This window comes from Agelaius phoeniceus, chromosome 9, assembly GCF_051311805.1.
Source record: "Agelaius phoeniceus isolate bAgePho1 chromosome 9, bAgePho1.hap1, whole genome shotgun sequence".
NCBI classification, from domain to species: Eukaryota; Metazoa; Chordata; class Aves; order Passeriformes; family Icteridae; genus Agelaius; species Agelaius phoeniceus.
In genome coordinates, this window is record NC_135273.1 from 26,609,855 (window position 1) to 26,628,366 (window position 18,512).

Below are 18,512 nucleotides of genomic sequence, written 5' to 3' on the forward strand. Positions count from 1 at the left end.
ATGTGCTTTAACCTTAGCCCATTATTCACAGCCACCTTTTCCTACTCTCTCCCCTGGTGAATGTGGAGGGTCTCAGCTGCCCTCACTCAGCAGCTGATCTGCCTGACAGAATGCTGTAACCAGCACCAGCTCCGTGTTTGTGCTGCATCAGGAGATTCTCCTTTGGCACCTGCCCTCACACTCACACATTTCACAGCAACCCTGCCTGACCCTGCCAGCAGCAGTGCAGTTCTGACCAGGTCAGCTGGTGCCCATCACATTTCTTTAATTACCTTCTGGCAGCTTGTTACATCCTGATGTCAGGAGAGCTTTCTGGTGCAAACAGAATAAACTGAGCTCAACATCACTTTCACATGCCTTTAAAAAGCCTCCTTTCATCCAGTATCACCCCTACATTCTCTATTAAACATGGCAAGTATTTAAAAAGTGAAATATTTTTCAGCCCTGAGAGACAGAAAGCCAGCCTATCTACAGTACTGTTTTCAGAAATACAATTTTTCATGATTCTTCATCTCTTACAACATGATTTAAGACCCTTAACAGTTTTGAATATTCTAATACTGCACTTTTACAGGAAGAATGCATCAGACTGGAAGGATCCACATTTAAAATGTACAAACAAAACCCACAAGACAAAAGACTTGTTCAAACACTTTTTATTAGTTAAAAAAAAATTCCACAATGCCTAGAGATCCCAAGTGCCAGTGCATATGGATGCAAGACACAGATTTGTGAGTCCAACAAAAATATACAAAGCAACTGGGAGGCCAGGAGGGAGGTTGGGAAAGACACACAGCCCAGTACACACCTGCACGTTACTTACAATTGAGGAGTCTGGCTTACATATATTGTATGACTGGTTTATGAGGCAAGTGCAAGACTACAGAGCTGAATGTAGTTAGTCTATGGACAGTGGGATTTTCCTGTTGTGGTGTCAGCTAATACTTCCATGTCTGCTCTTGGAATGGTCTCTTTTGAGCAAGAATTCCCTAACTTGATGGATCACCTCCAATTTCACCCTGTGAGAGAAGACAGGTAAGAAAACAGGTAAATATTTCCAGTGGAAAACATAAATGAATAAATTGAGAAGAAAAATCAATGCTGACAGTCACCATACAAAACCCCACAAAGAGCTAAAAAAAATGAGGACCATAGGTGATGCAGAAAATAAATGAATTATCCATTCCCTCTGGAAACCAGACACACTCCTGGTGTAACTCAGATCTCTGGGGAAAACAAGGGTGTGAATTCACATCTGGTGCAAGTCAAGTTAATGTGGAGCCAGGCTCCACTGGCAGGAGTGTCCTGCTTTGTGCTCCTGGGTCTGCTGCTGCCTGACCCAGCCTGACATCAGCACTGCTGCAGCCATGCAGCCACTGGGATTGTGGGGCCCATTTCTGGGACTGGCAGTGGGGTTGATGGCTGGAGGAAGGTGAGAGATGCAAGATGAGACTTTTGGGAGCTTTGGGGACCATGAAAACAGCCTGAGCTTCAGAAAGGCTGAAAACTGTGGGGTTTGGGTTCATGCAGTACTTGTGGAAGGGACAGACAAAGGCCTTAACACTGAAATTGTAAAGGAAATACCACATGAGAAGCGTTTGCCCCTGTTGTCCATGTTGGACAAAAAGTCATCCTTGTTCAAGAGCTGAAATCAGCCCAGAGACAAATTTTTGACCCAGGGCTTCAAAAGAACATTGCAGGTAGAACAGTTAAAAATTAAATGAACTAATTTAAATACAGAAAAATCTACAGAAAAACTTGTTATCTAAATCTCTTCTAAAGCATGGCTGCAAACAGGAAAAAGCTATTCCATGTGATGACAGAAGCATAGGACAACATTAACTTTAATATGTGCATTTACACCCCAAAATCAACCCAAATCAGGCAGCAGTTTGCAATCTGTCCATCTGTCACTCATGGAAAATTCCCAAGATAAGGAAGTGGCGAAAACAAGAACAGGTGAGGCTTTTGTCCAACAACTCAGGAAAGTGGGAACAGTGAGGGGCTCCTGGCATGGCAGTTCTAGAACCACATGTGGGAAGGGGGATATTCTGCCAGGGGGAAGCCAGTAGCCCAGACAGAGGCAGGGTGTGGCACAGAGGGCAGTGGGGATGTGGCAGCACTCACCTCTCCTGCAGGGGCCCCCTCTCCCTCCAGCCTGGGCTGCTCAGGCGGCTGTGGCGGTGCCAGGTCCTCCTGCCAAGTCACAAGCAAGATGTTTGTCCTGGCTGCCACATGCAGAGTCACCACCCTAATCTTAGACAGGCTGAGCAACGTGGGGGTGAGCATTACACACACAGGCAAAATGGCAGCTAGAATAGATGGGAGATACTGCTTGAAATCCATTTTTGTTGTGCAGCTGGTTAGAGCAGATATCTATGAAAAAGCCAACTCAATTTCTTACAGCCTGGTTTAGGGTCTTTTTCATACAGAAAATCAGCTCTTTTTCTGTCATTAAGACCAGAGTTTTGACTCCATCAGTGTGAAGAAATTTGGGAGCAACAAATAAATTTATGTATAGCAAGGCTATACCCAGCCTTTCCCCGCATTATCTTACCCTAAGCACTCATTGCATAGATTAAAATGAATCGGAGATACAGCAGTACTGTGGTGCTGTTAATCTCATGCTTCAGAGAAAATATCCTTATCAAAGGATAAGCTTTTCTTTTTGTTTGAGTCCAAACATTTACTTAAGTATTTTGGGCTCTTCTAGCTACTTGCCTACATCTTTCAGCTACCTTCCTATTCACAGAAGAAGAGAAAATGTTGCATCACCAGGTAATTATGTTAAACACAATTTGGCCACATGAGAAGACAAAATCCTGACCATACTGGATGTGCACAGGGGATGGAGAGAAAGCAGAAATGCACCTGGGTGGAATCAGTCAGTGAGAGCAAGGGGAAGCAGAATTGGCAGGACCTCTGTAATTTTATTTGACTTCACCAGAGAACTCAACTAAAATTACAAAGCTTCTCTGTTCTCTTGGAGCACACATGCCCAGCAGCTCCCCTGAATGACCCTCACCCCACATGAAGTCAGGGCCACCATGGAGGGAACCAGAGACACATATATTATGGAAAGGAAAAGTCAACTTTGCATGAAGGCAAGTTATGAATTTCAATATTTTGGAAACAGAGGCCACTACTTTGCTTGGTGCTGCTGCTGATGCAATGCAAATCAATGTCCCTGCCAAACCTACTGTAAACAAAACTTTATGCTCCATGTGTTTAGGGTACTCTCTTTTCCTTTTCACACATGTCCTTACTTTCCTGTCCAGTCACAACTGCTCTCATCAGTAGGATAACATCCCTGCCATGCCTGCTGCTTTTTGGACTGAATTTGGGAAAAAAAGGTGATGTGAAGTAAAAAGGAAAAATAGATGGAGTTACATAGATACAAGGTAGACGCCACGAAAATTTAATCTGGAAATTGAACTTCAGATCCATGTGTGGCAGCAAGGGGAGCCAGGAGGTGGAAGCACTGCAACCTGCTTGTCCTACCTATGGGCTTCCTGTTCTCCATGCAAGCTACTGTAAAATCAATCCACTGGAGGCAGAAAATAGCCAAAGTACTGAGCTGCAGCCCTGTACTGATATCTGTCACAGCTGCAGGCATTCCTTCATCTCCCTGCTGAGACCAGAGCTGATCAGTCTGTTTATGGAGAGCACCATGTGCTGCTGGTATCTCCAGATGAGAAGCACAGTGTGACCATCTTCTCCTAAGGAACATGCTCTTAACTTGCATAGCATTCTTGGCTGAAATGATTCTTGCTGGTACCAACCTGAGCTGTATTAAGCAAGCCCAGGTAACCAAATTACATCAAACTGCACATCATGGAAGCCAGTTTCTCCTGCAGGGAGACCTGCAGCTCTTCAGGAGAGGCCGCTGCTCTGATGGAGCCACTTGGTCACAGTGTTTCTGAGATGAGTCAGCTCTCCTGCTGCCAGCAAACAGCTCACTACTCTGAATTTATGGATGCTCATCCTGCCTCATGATCCAGCCTGCAGCTTTAAAGCACTTTACATTTGCATTTACATTACACTTTGCATATCTACACCTTATAACTCAACAGTGCACATTAGGCCAAAGCAGGTAAATAGCCTCAAATTGTATTTTGAAGATTTACAAACAGATTTTTGACTATTAGGTGGAAAGGAAAGAAACCTCCAATGGAAGCCACTGACAATAGCTGCAACAGCAGGCAATTCATAGTGTTTTGCAGGTGGAGTTACCAGCTGCTGTGTGAAACTGTGAAGGTCAATCAAAGGCAGCTGCCTAAAGTGCTGAGCTGCATTGGGAAAACTGGGGAACAGCTCACAGTTACACAAGGACCAGTGCAGTGCACTCCATCTTTCCACAGGGTATGACCACCTATTGTTCCTGTGGGAATGGAGCCTGGCTCTGATAGATGTGAAAGAATCCTGGGAGAGGGACACTTTTCTCAGGACCACCCCAGGGAAACACCATCCAAGAGCAAGAGGTGGGCTGGAGAATCCCTGTTCAGCTATTGTCCTGCTTCTCACATCCCTTAGATCCTGCTCTCTGCCAAGACTGCTCCAGAAGGCTAAAAATCAACCATCTATTTTTAGAAAGGGAAACAACTGAGTTTCTGGAGGGTGTTTCTAGGCTGTGTTGGAGGAGCCAGCACAATAGCAGGATGAAGAGGTGTCAGGCTGTGTTAGGGATGGCGCTTCACAGCCCTTTTCTCACGCGCTTCCACCCTGCCCGGAATAGGGAGCAGGAGATGAGGAAGGGCTGCATTCTTCAGCTGGGTGTTACCTGGCTGGGGATTTCAGGCACTGCTCAGGAAGACAATATCCAGAGCAGGACCATGTGGGGTAGGGGTCTCCACTTTGGACAAAGAGCCAGAAATTCCTGGGCACCAGCTCCAGCTATAACACTGACTCACAGAACAATGCTGGGCAAGAAACAAGGGGTGAAAACCCAACTTCCTTGGGGGGGCAGAAACAGTTTTGCCATTCCTGTCAGTGCTCATCTCCTCATTAAAAGGGGAAACATTTTCTAAGCTAAAGGCATGCTGAAACCATGAAACAATTAGTAATGCTCCACCTGCTCTTAAAGGGAGAGCCAAATATTTCCTCTCAGAAATTACGTACTTTCTTAGAAAAAAATATTTTTAATGGAAATAAAATTAAATATTTAGTTTGCTTTGGGCTATTTTCTTCTGGTTTTTGGTGGGCACTTGAATCTTTTTTTGCTAATGAAGAAAGAAAAGTGAAATACTTGAACATAATAGTTAAATGAAACACAAGACCTCAGAATTCCTTCTAAGAATAGTACACAAGTTTTTAAATATTTTGTGTGTTTAAAAATATATTTTATATAGAATATATACACCACAGGAGATCTCTCTATATAAAATACAATACTTCACTAAGATTATGAAACAGAGGTACATGTTCAACTATCACTAATTAAAAACTCAATAAATTAAGACCTGCCATTTATAAAAATATTCCTGTGTAATGGTAAGGTATCTTAAATAGACTGTACTATGGGCTTCTGGGTTCATATATTTTAATAAGTTGTTTTAAAAACTGATTTTGAAAGCCCAGAAATACTGGAAGAAATTAGTTACAATTTAATTCCTCAGATTTCTCATTTTCATAGGTTCTATTAAATTCCCCTTTTCAGCTCTTCAGCAATTGACTTGTCCACTGAGTTAATATGTGAAGTAGAATTTCTATTTTTTGTCTATATTATCTTGTAGGCCAGTGAGAGTTTTGTTGCTGTCCCCAAATTTTCGGACATTAACAATCTTACTAAGATTATTGTCCTTATATAACAGAGAAAGCAGTCCAGATATTGGATGCTGGAATATATTCATCAAATCTCAACAAATTCAGTGGCAAACAGGATTTCATCATCATCATCATTATTATTATTATTATTATTCTTATTTTAAGGCTGACAAGCCAGAGAGGTTCACTGGCAGCCTAATGTGCTACAAATTCAAGGGCCCTCAAAGGGACATCAATTGCATAAGGTGGAGAGGCTCAGCCTCCTGTAGTGCTCCTGACCTTGGGTGCTGGAGCAAACACGATGCTGCCTGGCAGCATCCCCAAACCACTCCCCAGGAAAGCCTCAGGCAGCCTGGCAGGTCCTGTGGACGAGCTGTCCTGGACAGGTTTCAGGCTGAGCGCTCAGAGTGATGCCAACAGCTCTGACTAAGGGGTCAAGCCTTGATTAAAGTGAGTAGACCCACCAACAGAACAGACAGAGGGGCATGCAGGACTCCTGTCTTACCCTACAAATCCGGGTGGTCTTTTGTGATGGCTTTGTTTTTATCCAGCTCACAGCCAGACTCTCTGAGAGTCTCCTGGGACTGCTTATACAAATGATACATATTTAACGTGTATCCTATGGGATTGCAGGGGTACAGCCTTGAGCCATGGAGCATATCCATGGTCTTGTAGGCTTTAAGGCTTCACCAGTGCCACTAACTCAGCTATTTTGCATGGGAAAATGTCTGCCTGAAAGCACTAATGGGACTGAGAGGGGAGCACAGAAAAAGTGCCTGTAGGCAGAGTGCCCCACTCTATGTTGCTTGTGCAGTCTCCCGTGCTCCATGACATGTGGAAGGCTACCACTGGGATGCATCACTGCATCAACGAACTACAGGGAAGCTTGAATACAAAGGGGAACAAGTTTATTCCACCTAATTGTTGGGTGGTTTGCCTGTTGATTTCCCTGCTCCTCCTGCTTTGCAGTTCTGCCTTTGGTGGCTTCTCAGATGCCCTCGGTTGCTCTCTCCTTGTGGCACTTGCCCAGCCCAGGACAGGACCTTCCTGAGTGACAGGAAGATCACTCAGTTTCTGCTTCTAATTCCTTCTGTGCAACAGACTGTCTCTGCATCAGAGGCATTTCAGGGTGTAAGTGAAGGGAGTCAAGGCCATGAAGAGCAGCCTTTCCCATACAGGATGTGCATTGTTATGAAAGAGATGAGCCATGGCGTGGGTGCGGCCACGTGCGCCAGGTCAGGTGCACAGAAACGCCGTGATCCAGAGAACGCGCCCAGCGGTTGCACATGACTGACAAATGCTCATTTAATTACTGGGCTGAAGGAAAAACCAGATCAGACCCAATTCAAAGTGACAGAGTCACGAACTGACAACTAAATCATAAAAACTGACAGGACAAATAGATCTAAAGGGAAGATTTAGGTGGAAGGTGTAGGGAAGCATCAGTTACTGGGGAAGTTGTTCCAAAGCCTGAGGGACATTTTGAGAGCGTGTGTATGTACATGGGCTTGTTCCAGCCACGTGGTGTCTGCATTGCAGCAAGCTCTCTGCTGTGTCATACAGACGAAGCATTAATCCTCTTCTAAGACAGGGATATTTAGTGGGTGGTTATCTCACTGGAATCTCCTAATGTCCACTCCAGGCATGGGGATGGGTGCAAAGCCACAGACAGAACACACTACTGACTGCTTTCATTCATTTTTGTATCAGAAAAAATTGTGGAGGGTTTATAATCTCTTAATTTACAGATTTTTTAGCTGATACTTAAAAACTCCCCCAAATGAGTAAATTCTTTCTTGTACTCAGCAGTGACCAGGTCAGTGCCAAAGCCCTATCAGGCAGTGCCAGCACAACTCAAGGTTGTTCTCATCTGCTTGGCACCCCTCCATAGGTGTAGGGTTACTTCAGGCCCATTTCCTTCTACATGGCTCTGAGTGCTCCCCCCAAGGACGGTGAGGAACAGCAGCCTATCAGGGTGTCTACATTTCAGTGCCTGCTGTGATGCAACAAAGGGCTGAATTCTTTCCCATGGCCAAAGTCACCATCTGATACACCTGCACCCCATGGCTATCCTGAGCAAAACTTACCCCAAAACCCTTAGAGTACCTCCCTCTGTCCTAATGTGTGCCTGTCACTGATCCCAGCTGTCAAATGCACAGACTAAATGTCAACGAGCTCTCAGTAATTGATATTAATACTGGCAATGGCCAGCTGGGGACATGCCTTCTAGGTCCCCGGAGTCCCCAGCCCCGAGTCACCCCAAGCTCAGTGCCATGCATTCACAGATCCCTGGCACTTTGAACAGCCCTTCTATAGCAGGGAACAACACTGGAGATAGTTGAAAACCCAAATAAGATGTTGGCAAGTGCTCTGTGCAATTAGAAAGAGGGAGGATAGTATGGAGCACAAACAGGTCTCAAGACTGGATGCTCTCTCAGACTTCTGGGGCTGAAATGCTTGTGATTATTCCAGGACTGCAGGATTATAACAGTGGATATTCACTGTTTAAACATTTAAAAGCTATGCATTATCACTCTTAGTGTATCTCCAGTGGGTCTCCCTCATGCATTACAGTGCCTGGTGCTGCTATTGGCAGACTCTGGATGTATTTCCATTAGCAAATGGTGTAACATGACAGGAGCAGTTCTGGAGAAAAAACAGCCAGTGCTGAGAGCCCAGCACAACTCCTTACACTCCTTTCTGGGCCCTACCTCTGGAGCAGCTTTGGCTCCATGGCAATTATCTATTAGCAGTGGGGATGCACTCAATGTGCATGTGGAGCCCAATCTTCTGTGTCTAGCTGGATCTAAAAGGTGTCTAGCTACATGATAAAGTACGGTGAGTATGAATAAAAGATTTGTACTCCTAAGCTGAACTAATCCAGCAGAACAGATGAACCCTCTTTCACAGAAACAAATGTTTTTTCTGAATTTTTTTGTCCTGTGATTTTTCTTGTTTTTCTCCTCCTGTTTTCAGTCTGCTGCCTCAGCACCTCTGCTATTTGGCATGACACTGTATTCAAAGCAGTTTCCTGGCTCCGTTTAGTCTGCCCTTTGGCATGTGACACATCCTAATTTTTTATTTCTTCATCAATCTCCATTTTAAGTCTAAGCAATTGGACATCAGAAGCAATGGAAGACATCAGAATGACAATTCAGATGCTCTCTGGAAAACCTGCACCGGTTTAAGCTCTGAAATTAGCCGTAAATGGTAGCTGTCAGTCTTTGAGGTGGGGTTCTCACTTAGGAGGAAAGGAGAAGAGGATTGCTGCTGCTCAGTCCTTGCTGGAGGGGAGACAGCTTGCTATCTGCAGCCAGGATTCCTATCATCAGCAAATTCCTCACTCTTCTGGGTCAATCACCCCACGGTCAGTCAAAAGGTAGGAAGGGGTATTCTGGCCCCATGGAATTAGGAATCACTGTTTGCACTCCTGCAGCCTAACTGCTGCTCCCAGTGGGAATAGAGATTAAATTTATCCCAAGGGCTTAGCAGAACTCCTGTATCTGCTCTTTTCACATGCTTTCAGGAGGACATTTTGCGTCACTTGAAGCTGCTGTTCTCTTTTGTTAGGCTATTCTCTCAGGATTTATATGCGTGTAGAAGTTTTGTTTCACATCACAATGTGTTTATGTGCAGGTCAGGAAATTAATCAGCCGACTATCTGAACAATTAAAACAATTTTGGCCAGCCTGGCTTCGCTTTGATTCTGGGTTTGGGTTTGCTGTGACTCATAAAGCTCATGTGGCCATCAACAGCACAGATCACACTCTCTGAGGAGGGGAAAGAGAAGGGCTTACCAAAGAGCTGCCAAGTATTGGCCTCGTGCTGTACAAATGGGTGCTGTTTGTTACCAAAGCATCCTCTCTAATGATCAACACTGCCTTCGTCTAAGGAACTGTTCTGCTCCTTCAGACTCCCTTTAATCCCCTCACTTGAAGCAGCCCCGTTCATCAAATTAGGCTGGAGGACAGAAGATGCCTTGTCTGAATCTGGCTTAATCCCTACACAATTTGGGTCACACAGCCTTTTATCAATAAGTACTTGGTTGCTGTCAAACCAGCACGAAGCAGAGCAGCAGGGTCAGGCTTTCTGCTGGAAGCAGACTGTGCCTGGCTTGCTGCTGCCCTCTTCTGCCTCCGGAGCTGCCGTGGCCAGGGCAGGCCTGTGCATCCCGCCAGCACCGCACAGCGGTGAGGGCAAGTGCAGGCTCCTGTGCACATCCCTGAGCTCTGACTCAGTCCAGATGCTCACTGCTGCCCACACACATTTCTACTCAAGCCCCTGGGGAAAATGCTTTTCTACATTCGTAAGAAAATGGAGAGCCAGACTGTTGACTGGACGAGAGACAATAGGCACCAAGGGATTAATGTGTCCATCTGAACAGAAGAAAACCATTCTCTTTTTCCTATGAGGGTGGTCAAACACTGGCACAGGTTGCCCAGGGATATTGTGGAGTCTACTTCCATGGAGATTTTCAAAACCCACTGGGACAGTCCTCTCTCAGTGGCCCTAAGGGGATTGGAGTGGATGATCTCAAGGTGTCCCTTTCAAACTAAATGATTCTGTGACTACATTAGGCATCACATGATAATATTAAGTATTATACAAAAGCAGATATTGCTGAAAACCTTTCATGAAATAAGTAAAACCATCAACTGTAAATGTTTGCAGGTTAATCCAAAGGCTCTTCTGTCCTGCCCATCATAGAACAAACAAACACACCTTTTTTACAACTCCTGTAGTGGCCACGATGGTCTCTGCTCCTTCTACAGTCTTGTTTGCCACTGTGTTCACACTGGCTACTACAGCTTCTCCCACCACGTTGGCCTGTTCTTTGGTCTTCTCAGCAACTGCAGTTTCAACAAAAGCAGAAAAGTCAGCAAACCAGACACTGCCAGCAGGCTGCCAAATTCCCTGGGATGACAAATGATTGCATTGAAGTAAAAGGAGAAATTAGCCCTGGTGCAGTCCTTGTTTGGACTTTTTAAATGAGATCACGTCTGAATTTAGACTGTGTATGTGAGGATTTTTGTCTGGCACAAAATGCTCCTTTGTGGGCAACCAGAGAATGAAAAATTCACTGCCAGATACTGAGACAACAGTGTAAATAAGGTATTTTGCATTGCAGACTGTGAATGACCTCTTGCAGGTTACTTTCTGTTTGATTTAATACCCCTTGGCAGAAAACAGCAATAGTTATGAAATCCACCAGGGAAAGGATCCATTCATCTTCCTTCAGGACAGTCCATATGGCTGCTCATCCTTGGAATTGGGGTTACCCTAGAAGGGACCTTTAGGTCCCTGACTCTGCAACTGCCTGGCAGGACCCTCCCAAAGACCACAGTTTTGGCCAGACAGGATCTGATGCAAGTAAATCCTTTCCATGTGCTGGGCTGTGCACCTGACATTGTGAAATATCTAAATAGCTGTGAATCATCCCAGTCTGCCAAGTAACCTGTGTTAGATTTTTTCTGACCTACTCTACTGATTAAATATTTTCTCCCACCTGTGTCCACTGCAAATGCCAGACCCTGAACCATCATTCCTGGCAAGCAGCCTCTACTCATCAGTAGGAAGGTCAGGCAGATCAGTGGTGTCCCACAGGGACCTCCCACTTGGCAGGGGTGACAGCCTTCCCAAGAGGTCTAACAACCACCACAGATTTCCACAACCCTCTTGGGCTGTGCTCTTACCTGAGGTCACACTTTGCACTACTCCCTCCTTGGTCTTGGTGCCTGTGAAAGGAAACACAATCCATCAGTGCTGCCTGGAAATTACACCCTGACTTCTGGACACAAATGGTTTCCTGCTCTCAGGAAGTGCAGTGGGGAGCCAAGGTCCTGCTGACACCTCCTGCTGAGACACAAACCATTTGTAGAGTCAGAAAAGAGAACAGCTTCCCTCCCCAGTAAAGCCAATGAGTATCTTTGTGTTGAGAGTTGGAGAACTTCAACAGCAAATTCTCTGGAGATGCCTAGACCTGAAAAACCTTGATTACAAAAAGTTGTCCCTGCAATATTTCCAAAATGAGCAGTTGAGTAGTGGTAAATCAACCTTAAGCCACTTGTAAAAATGACTGTAAATAAAATCACCTGGCAACATCTCATCTACTTCACTCCTGAAAGACAAGAAGTCACATCCATGACTCTCCCCTGCCTTTCAGCAGGATACTTGGCTGCACTGGTCATTTAAAGTCTCATTCTATACTACTAATAAAGACTCTGGAGAAACCTGAGACTGAATTTACAGAACCACCACCTATCTCCTACATACCTACTTACTAGATTCCCTGTTTGGTGCCTCAGCCTAGGCTGCAAGTGCCTGCTCCCAGCAATGCACAGAAAACAGATGGTTTTATCTCAAATTATGAAAATACACCATATGTATGCTTACATTGTAATTTATCTCACTGTTCTCAATGCAGAAAAGCTAACAGGATGTGAAGGCATTCAGTTTGCAACATAAATAGCCCTAAGGAATAATTAATCTCTGTGATTTTCCTCCATGCTTGAAGTGACAAGCTATATATCCTTTGTACTTGATATTGCTGCAGATAAGTTAAATCATATGGTACATGGGCAGCCCCTATGGTAACTAGGTGCTTTACACACTAAAAAAATAAGGAATCAAATTTATCTCTCCTGGAAGTTAAATAAACACAAGCCAAAATATTCCACTGGCCCCACTTTACTGTATATTGCAAATCATCTGCACCTATACAGGTTCTCTTCAGGTTTCCCATACTGATACAACAAAAGGATTTCTATGGCCAACTATCAAAATGATAAAAAATGGACAACAACCAGGCAGATTTTTGACTTCATGATAATGGAGCATCCACGGGTGTGGTGGGAGAAACCAGTTACAAACCACAGCTCATTCTCATTAACAACAGCCTGAGAAGCAAAACAGGTGCAGTGCCCTGATAACAACAGCCCAGCTCAGTGCTGTTTTGCCTGATACATGGTATGTATTATTGAATGTAATTCTCAATTGTTGATTTATTTTGGTGGTTGCGATGCCTGCCTGGGGCAGAACAAAGCTGTTCTACTACAATATGCCCTCAACATTTCATTCCACCCTCCCAAACTGTCTAAAAGGTCAAGAAACGAAATCTTTGTACCTTTAACTTGTTACTGCTGTAAGCTGAGTTCCTAGTGATGCACATGATACATGTGCACTGCTGTGAACTGGATTTAATGATGGTGCCCATGATACACAAACGTGCAGAAGCACAGCACTGAGCATGGCAGGTGCAAGTCTCAAGCCATGAATGTGAGCCCCTGAATGGGCCAAACACACAAGGTTCAATTCAGACACCATCCTGCTTCGTTTTCCCTCCCAGTAGCATTCCAAGAAAAGACTGCCACAATATTGATTTGACATACATGGTTGTCTCATACCAGACTCAGATCCTCAAGCTTAGCCCTTTGCTGGGTTTTGGTCAAACAGCAGCTGATAGGTAAGCAAAGTACATGATTGGCTGTACTAGCCTTTCATGCCTTTGCAGTTTTGCAGTAAACACACTCAGTGAGAAAGAGCTGCAGTGTTGTACGTTTTTTGCCAGACTTTTAAGGTCACTATCTGTGCTCAATTCTTTTACAGGGAAGAGGAGTGAGCAGGTGCTATATTTGCAGACCAGAAAGGAGGGATGCAGATAGAAGGAAAACATCTGAATCCATTTCATGACAGAAGCAATGTCATTGGGAAGAGTCACTGCTGCAGCCTGGGGAGAGCTCGCCTCATCCTCCCAGCCCAGCCACACCCGATGACTCAGGCTCCCATCCATTATGCACCGCATGAAACCCGACCCACCTTCCGGCAGCACTCCTGCCAGCAGCCCGCATCTGTTGAATCAGAAAGCAATCACCTGATGCTCAATCTCATTTCACTCATTAGTCCTTGCCCGCAGCTTGTGTACCCAGAATTTAAAGTTCACGCATCTTGCCTCTTCTGAGTGCTGTGAGTCATCTGCAAGTGCTTTGGGACCACCAGGGTGTGACAGTGGTGGTAGAGTGCTATGCCCTGGGAGAAGGTCTAGAGTAGAGAGGGATATTTTGATGTGCATTAAATCCTGCAGGAATCACTCAGTTTAAACATAGCTTGGCGTGTTGGGACTTTCTGCAACACACGGTTGAAAATCCCTCTGGAAAACTGGAAGTGCATTCTTTGCTGAGGCTTCCTGAACTATATCATTAAACAGTGTTAATGACTCAATACTCTGATGCAGCTTTGCATTAAATTCATTAATTAACTTCCCCATCACTTACACCTCTATTCAAACCAAATTAAAAACCAGAGCCTACTGAACCATCTGCTGGATCCACACTAACCATGGCAGGGATCTCCTGATACCTTGGCACACTCAGAGGCTGTTGGAATTTGGAGTGCAGATGGTGATTCCACCAAGCACAGAGGTGACCCATGATACAGGATTCCTCCCTCTCCTTTTGTGCCCTCTCTTCTCTACCCCACGGGTTCAGCAAGGGCAGGGGCACCGCATTGCAGGCTTAGCACAGGAGGGAGGCATCTCCTGCCTGGCATGGGCTGTGGGAGCTGAACCTAGATGGATCAGAGGGGGGACGAGGTGGCCACAGTGTCCCAGTGGTGCTGTTCACTCCAGACAGATGCCTCTGAGTGAGCATTATTTTCTTCTCCTGAGCAGCAGCAAGTGACTCACCAGACGTGGTGGTTGTGCTCAGACATTTGGAATCCTCAGAGAATTAGCAATGAGTTAACACAAACCTGAACAAAAGTCAGGGATCCACTGCCTCCATCCTAGGCCCTGGGGATTTTGTTCTCTTTCCTGAAGTTCTCAAAAGACCCTTGAGGTTCAATACAGTATTACTCTCTCCTAGCATCCAAAAATTCAAGTGTCATCACCTAATGCTCTAGATGAAGCTGCTGGGAGAGGGGTCTGCAAGGGAAGAAGCAAGGAAGGAACAGTACAGATTTACTGTTCATGTGGCATAGAGTGACAAAAGGCAGCATGAACAACATACTAATCACTCCAGTTTTAACCAATATACCACACCTCCACCTTCTCTGGCTATTAAAACAAAACCCCCGTTTTCTGAGCTAATTAGCATCTGGTCTTTATTTTTCCTGCCTGTGAAAGACTGAATTTTCCCTAAAGGGCTGAACTTCCCAACAGGAACTGAATCAGACCAAGGCAAAGCTCTGACTGGTGCATGACAGAGCAGGAACCAGCAGTATACCAACAAACCAAACCAATAAAAGGAGAAAGCACTTAATCCTCACCTTGATCCTTATTTGATCCTCATTCAGAGATTAAGGTTTCAAGGATTTCAGTTTTAGGCTCATAGAAAACTTTATTGAAAAGATTACAATCTCCTAAAGAGACCTCTTGGCTCAACAATGAAAACCAGGTCACAGTATGGAGCTTTACAACGTGATTGAAAAGAGATGTGAGAAATTACGTATAAAAACTCTGAATAACCCCAGCACAGCTCAGATCTGGAAGCAGGTGGAGCAGTAAAGATGCCACAATGTGACACCCACTTGTCATTTCTTAGACTGGTGTTTCACTTACTGTAGTTAGTTTAGTTATTTACAGGAATGCTGCTTACCTTTTTTCTTGTGGGTCAGCTTCAAATTGAAATGTGAACTGTTACATCCATTCATTTCCAGCATGTCAATAATTAAGTATTTAAGAATTCAAGATAAAAACATCATCAGACCTGCTACATACAAATTTTCTATTTAATTTGTAACATACAAATATATATCTATAGCTATTGGCAATAGAGCAGTTTTAAATATAGTAGCCAAGTACAGCTGTGGATGTTGCAATAGGATAGCAGGAAGAGCCTGCATGTAAACTTTCCTACAAAAAGAAACACTCCCACATCCAGCAAAAATAAAGATCTGTGTGAAAGGCAGTAATCAGCAGTGAGATAATCAGTCTTGGGAACCTAAGACTCTTTAGTTTGTATTATATGGAGTATCTGACCATCCAGCCATATAATTGCATGTGCTAGATAAGTGGAGATAGTGGGTTTCAAGGGTGACCTTGAAAGGGGAGGTTTCAGCCCATTAACTGTGAAAGAGGTCTCTAGGCAGGACATCAGGCACACTGTTTTCCAGATCCTATTCTTTGGGCAAAAGGAATTTGGGCGTTTCTTGTGAAGCAAGATTAATGAGTGCATGGGCAACGAAAGAGGTCGATGAACAGGAGAAGGATTCCAGGGCAAACCCATTTGTTTGTGGGGAAACAGATGCATCCTGCAATCCCCTCATGCTAACACTGTTGGCTCCTCTCAGGGACCTCCTCAGTGAGTCCCTCCCAGTGTGGAGGTGAGGCAGAGACTGGCAGTGCTCGTTTGCCTGGAGAGTGCCTGACTCACCCTGCAAACAATCAGTGAATGTCAAACAAACCTTTCACCTGGGCACCTGCTCCTTAACATCATTCTGCCTTCCCTGGAGTCGTGGTTTCTATGTCTAACTTACAGCTGGGGAAACTGAGGCATGGGGAGGCTGTTGTACCCCAGGTTTACACAGCAATTCTGCTGAGCTCAGGATCTTATCCAGACTATCCTGCTAGTCACTCTCAGGCTTCAGCCACAATATCATTTCCCCAGACTTTCTGAGAGACAATCTATGCAGCTTTTCATGCTCAAAAGTAGATCAAAACTAGTTCTCTCTTACCTACATACATTACCCCTTCTTTGGTCTTCTCTGCAGCCTCTGTCACTCCCTGCTTGGTCTTTTCTGCAGCAGCCACCACACCTTCTTTAGCAATGGAGAAACCTTTCTTAAAGACATCCATTCTTGTTGCTTGTTAGGGTATTATCTGGGATGATCTGAATGAGGGAGCAAAAGCAGCAAAAAGCACCTCAAGGCTGGGACTGCGAGATGCAGCCTTACCCTGGGCAGATCTCAGCTTTTCTGGCAGGCTCTGCCTTTGCTCTTCCTCCTGTGCTGGATGAAGGCAGTGTGGCAGAGCTCACAGCCCTCGCTGGCTCTTATTGATGAAGTGTGCTGCAGTGTAGCCAATGCCTGTGTACAGCTGATACTGAAATATTAATGATACGGATCTGCTTGGGAGCTTTAACAAGGGAGGGGGAGAGGAGGACGATGACAGCGGTAGGTAAGGAGCTGTCTGGAGAATTTCCAGACAGAGAGAGCTTTTAAAATGTACTGCAATGCTCTCAGTGAAGAATGGTCTCAGTGAAGAGGGAGACTTTAGCAGAAGAGCTGAGTTCCTGAAAGGGCATCTCCCCGAGGCTGCAGCAGGAGCCAAACACCAGGAGCTCTCCTGGACCCCAGAGGGTGGAGAGCACAGAACACTGACAGTGTTTGTAGCAAACAAACAGGGTCAAGGTTTCTTAGTCTGGCAGTTACCAGAACCCAGCCTTCACAAAATGGTAGCAAGAAATTTAGTAAATCCTGAGAAAAAGGGAACCAGCTATGGCTTGATGCTCAGGTGAAGCGAGCTTGAGGTCCCACCTGCTATGTTTTGTCAAGTGTGAAGTCATTCTTTATAAATTGTGGGGTTTGCTCAGCTGTACATCCCATTACAACACTTCATTTCTGAAAAATCAGATGCCTGTTGGGGGAAATCCTGTTTCCTATTTGTTTCTCTGAGTTGCTGTAGACAGAGCCCTGCTCTGCCGCCGCAGAGTGAGACAACATCTCACACCAAACACCATCCCTCACGTCAGAGCTGGTGCTGCAGAGCACAGCAGGGTGAGAACAGCCAGCACAGACCTGGCTGGGGAAATCTTACAGAGGATCCATCCAGCCTCAAGGCCTGGCTAGGAAAAAATACCAAAACATGGTCATGAATCACAGTTGGATATCCTAATGTACTTGCAGTTAAATTCAAGTTAAAGTGTTTACTGAAGTAGATCCTAGGTGGCCCGAATCAGTTATTTCCCCATCAACAAAATGAAGTTCGGTGCTAGCTGTGAAAGCAATTGCTGGTGCAGCAAGGTGATTTTTTATTTTTTTTTAAATAGCGCCAGATGTGAAACTATGGAAGCCACATTGCATCAGCCTTTGAGCCCAAAGCATGACCTGCTTTGGCTGTTTTTCTGCACCAGGCAAACAGAATATGAAATTCAGAGGCTGAGCTGCATTTTGGAAAGGTAGCATGCTACAATGTCATGAAGTGCAGTGGTCTGCAAGCCACTGCTGCCACAAGTTATCAGCCTGGAAGTGTCAGATGGGCAATGACTACACAGAAAAAAGTCTGAGCAAAAAATGTTGTATCTGTAGGTGCATGCAGACATGTACACTAACAGTTCTTACTGTGGAACTAAGAATAATTCTTCAGTTTTTGGAAGTATTTTTCTTACCCCATACTGAAATTATTGAAAAGCTGTTGATCTGGGAAATAACATATACAGTTCTTAATCCTTTTCTCACAAATAAGTCTCCTTACTTATAAATGAAGAACAAATTTCCATCTGAACATAAAGGAGCCAAATCTCCGTCAGACTAATGAATTTATCAATTGTTAATTTAAAAAAGTGCAGGAATCACAGGAAGGCCAGCACAGAATACCAATTATTATAGGAGTTCACATAGTTCCAGAATGCTGCAGCAAGAAGTGGAAAAGGTTTTTCTTACCATCTGTCAAAATTCCCCCTAGGTGGTTGTTGCTATGGCTGGTGCTCCTTCCTGCTCCCAAGGTGCTCTCAGATTGAAGATATCTGCACCTTACTGTGCCATACAACAGAGGTTTAACCTTGCTGCTCCTGGAGCCAGTCACAAAACTGCCATTG

At 44.7% G+C, this 18,512-nt stretch overlaps 1 protein-coding gene across 1 annotated transcript; it reads right to left on the bottom strand.

Annotated features, from left to right (window-relative positions):
• Positions 1–639: 639 nt before the first annotated feature.
• On the bottom strand, positions 640–16,775 carry SNCG (synuclein gamma). Its single transcript, XM_054637448.2, has 5 exons — positions 16,432–16,775; positions 11,457–11,498; positions 10,486–10,613; positions 2,128–2,196; positions 640–1,019 (listed from the first exon to the last, which is right to left on the bottom strand). Exons 1-5 carry the CDS (start codon positions 16,550–16,552, stop codon positions 990–992), a joined length of 390 nt encoding a protein of 129 aa, XP_054493423.1. The 5' UTR covers positions 16,553–16,775; the 3' UTR covers positions 640–989.
• Positions 16,776–18,512: the final 1,737 nt, after the last annotated feature.

Excerpts from the sequence above, each read along its gene's own strand:
- SNCG (XM_054637448.2), bottom strand. The coding sequence starts at position 16,552 with ATGGATGTCTTTAAGAAAGGTTTCTCCATTGCTAAAGAAGGTGTGGTG. Across the intron at positions 10,614-11,456 it reads AGTGCAAAGTGTGACCTCAG|TTGCTGAGAAGACCAAAGAA; the intron begins GTAAGAGCACAG and ends TTGAAACTGCAG. Across the intron at positions 2,197-10,485 it reads CTACAGGAGTTGTAAAAAAG|GAGGACCTGGCACCGCCACA; the intron begins GTGTGTTTGTTT and ends GTGACTTGGCAG.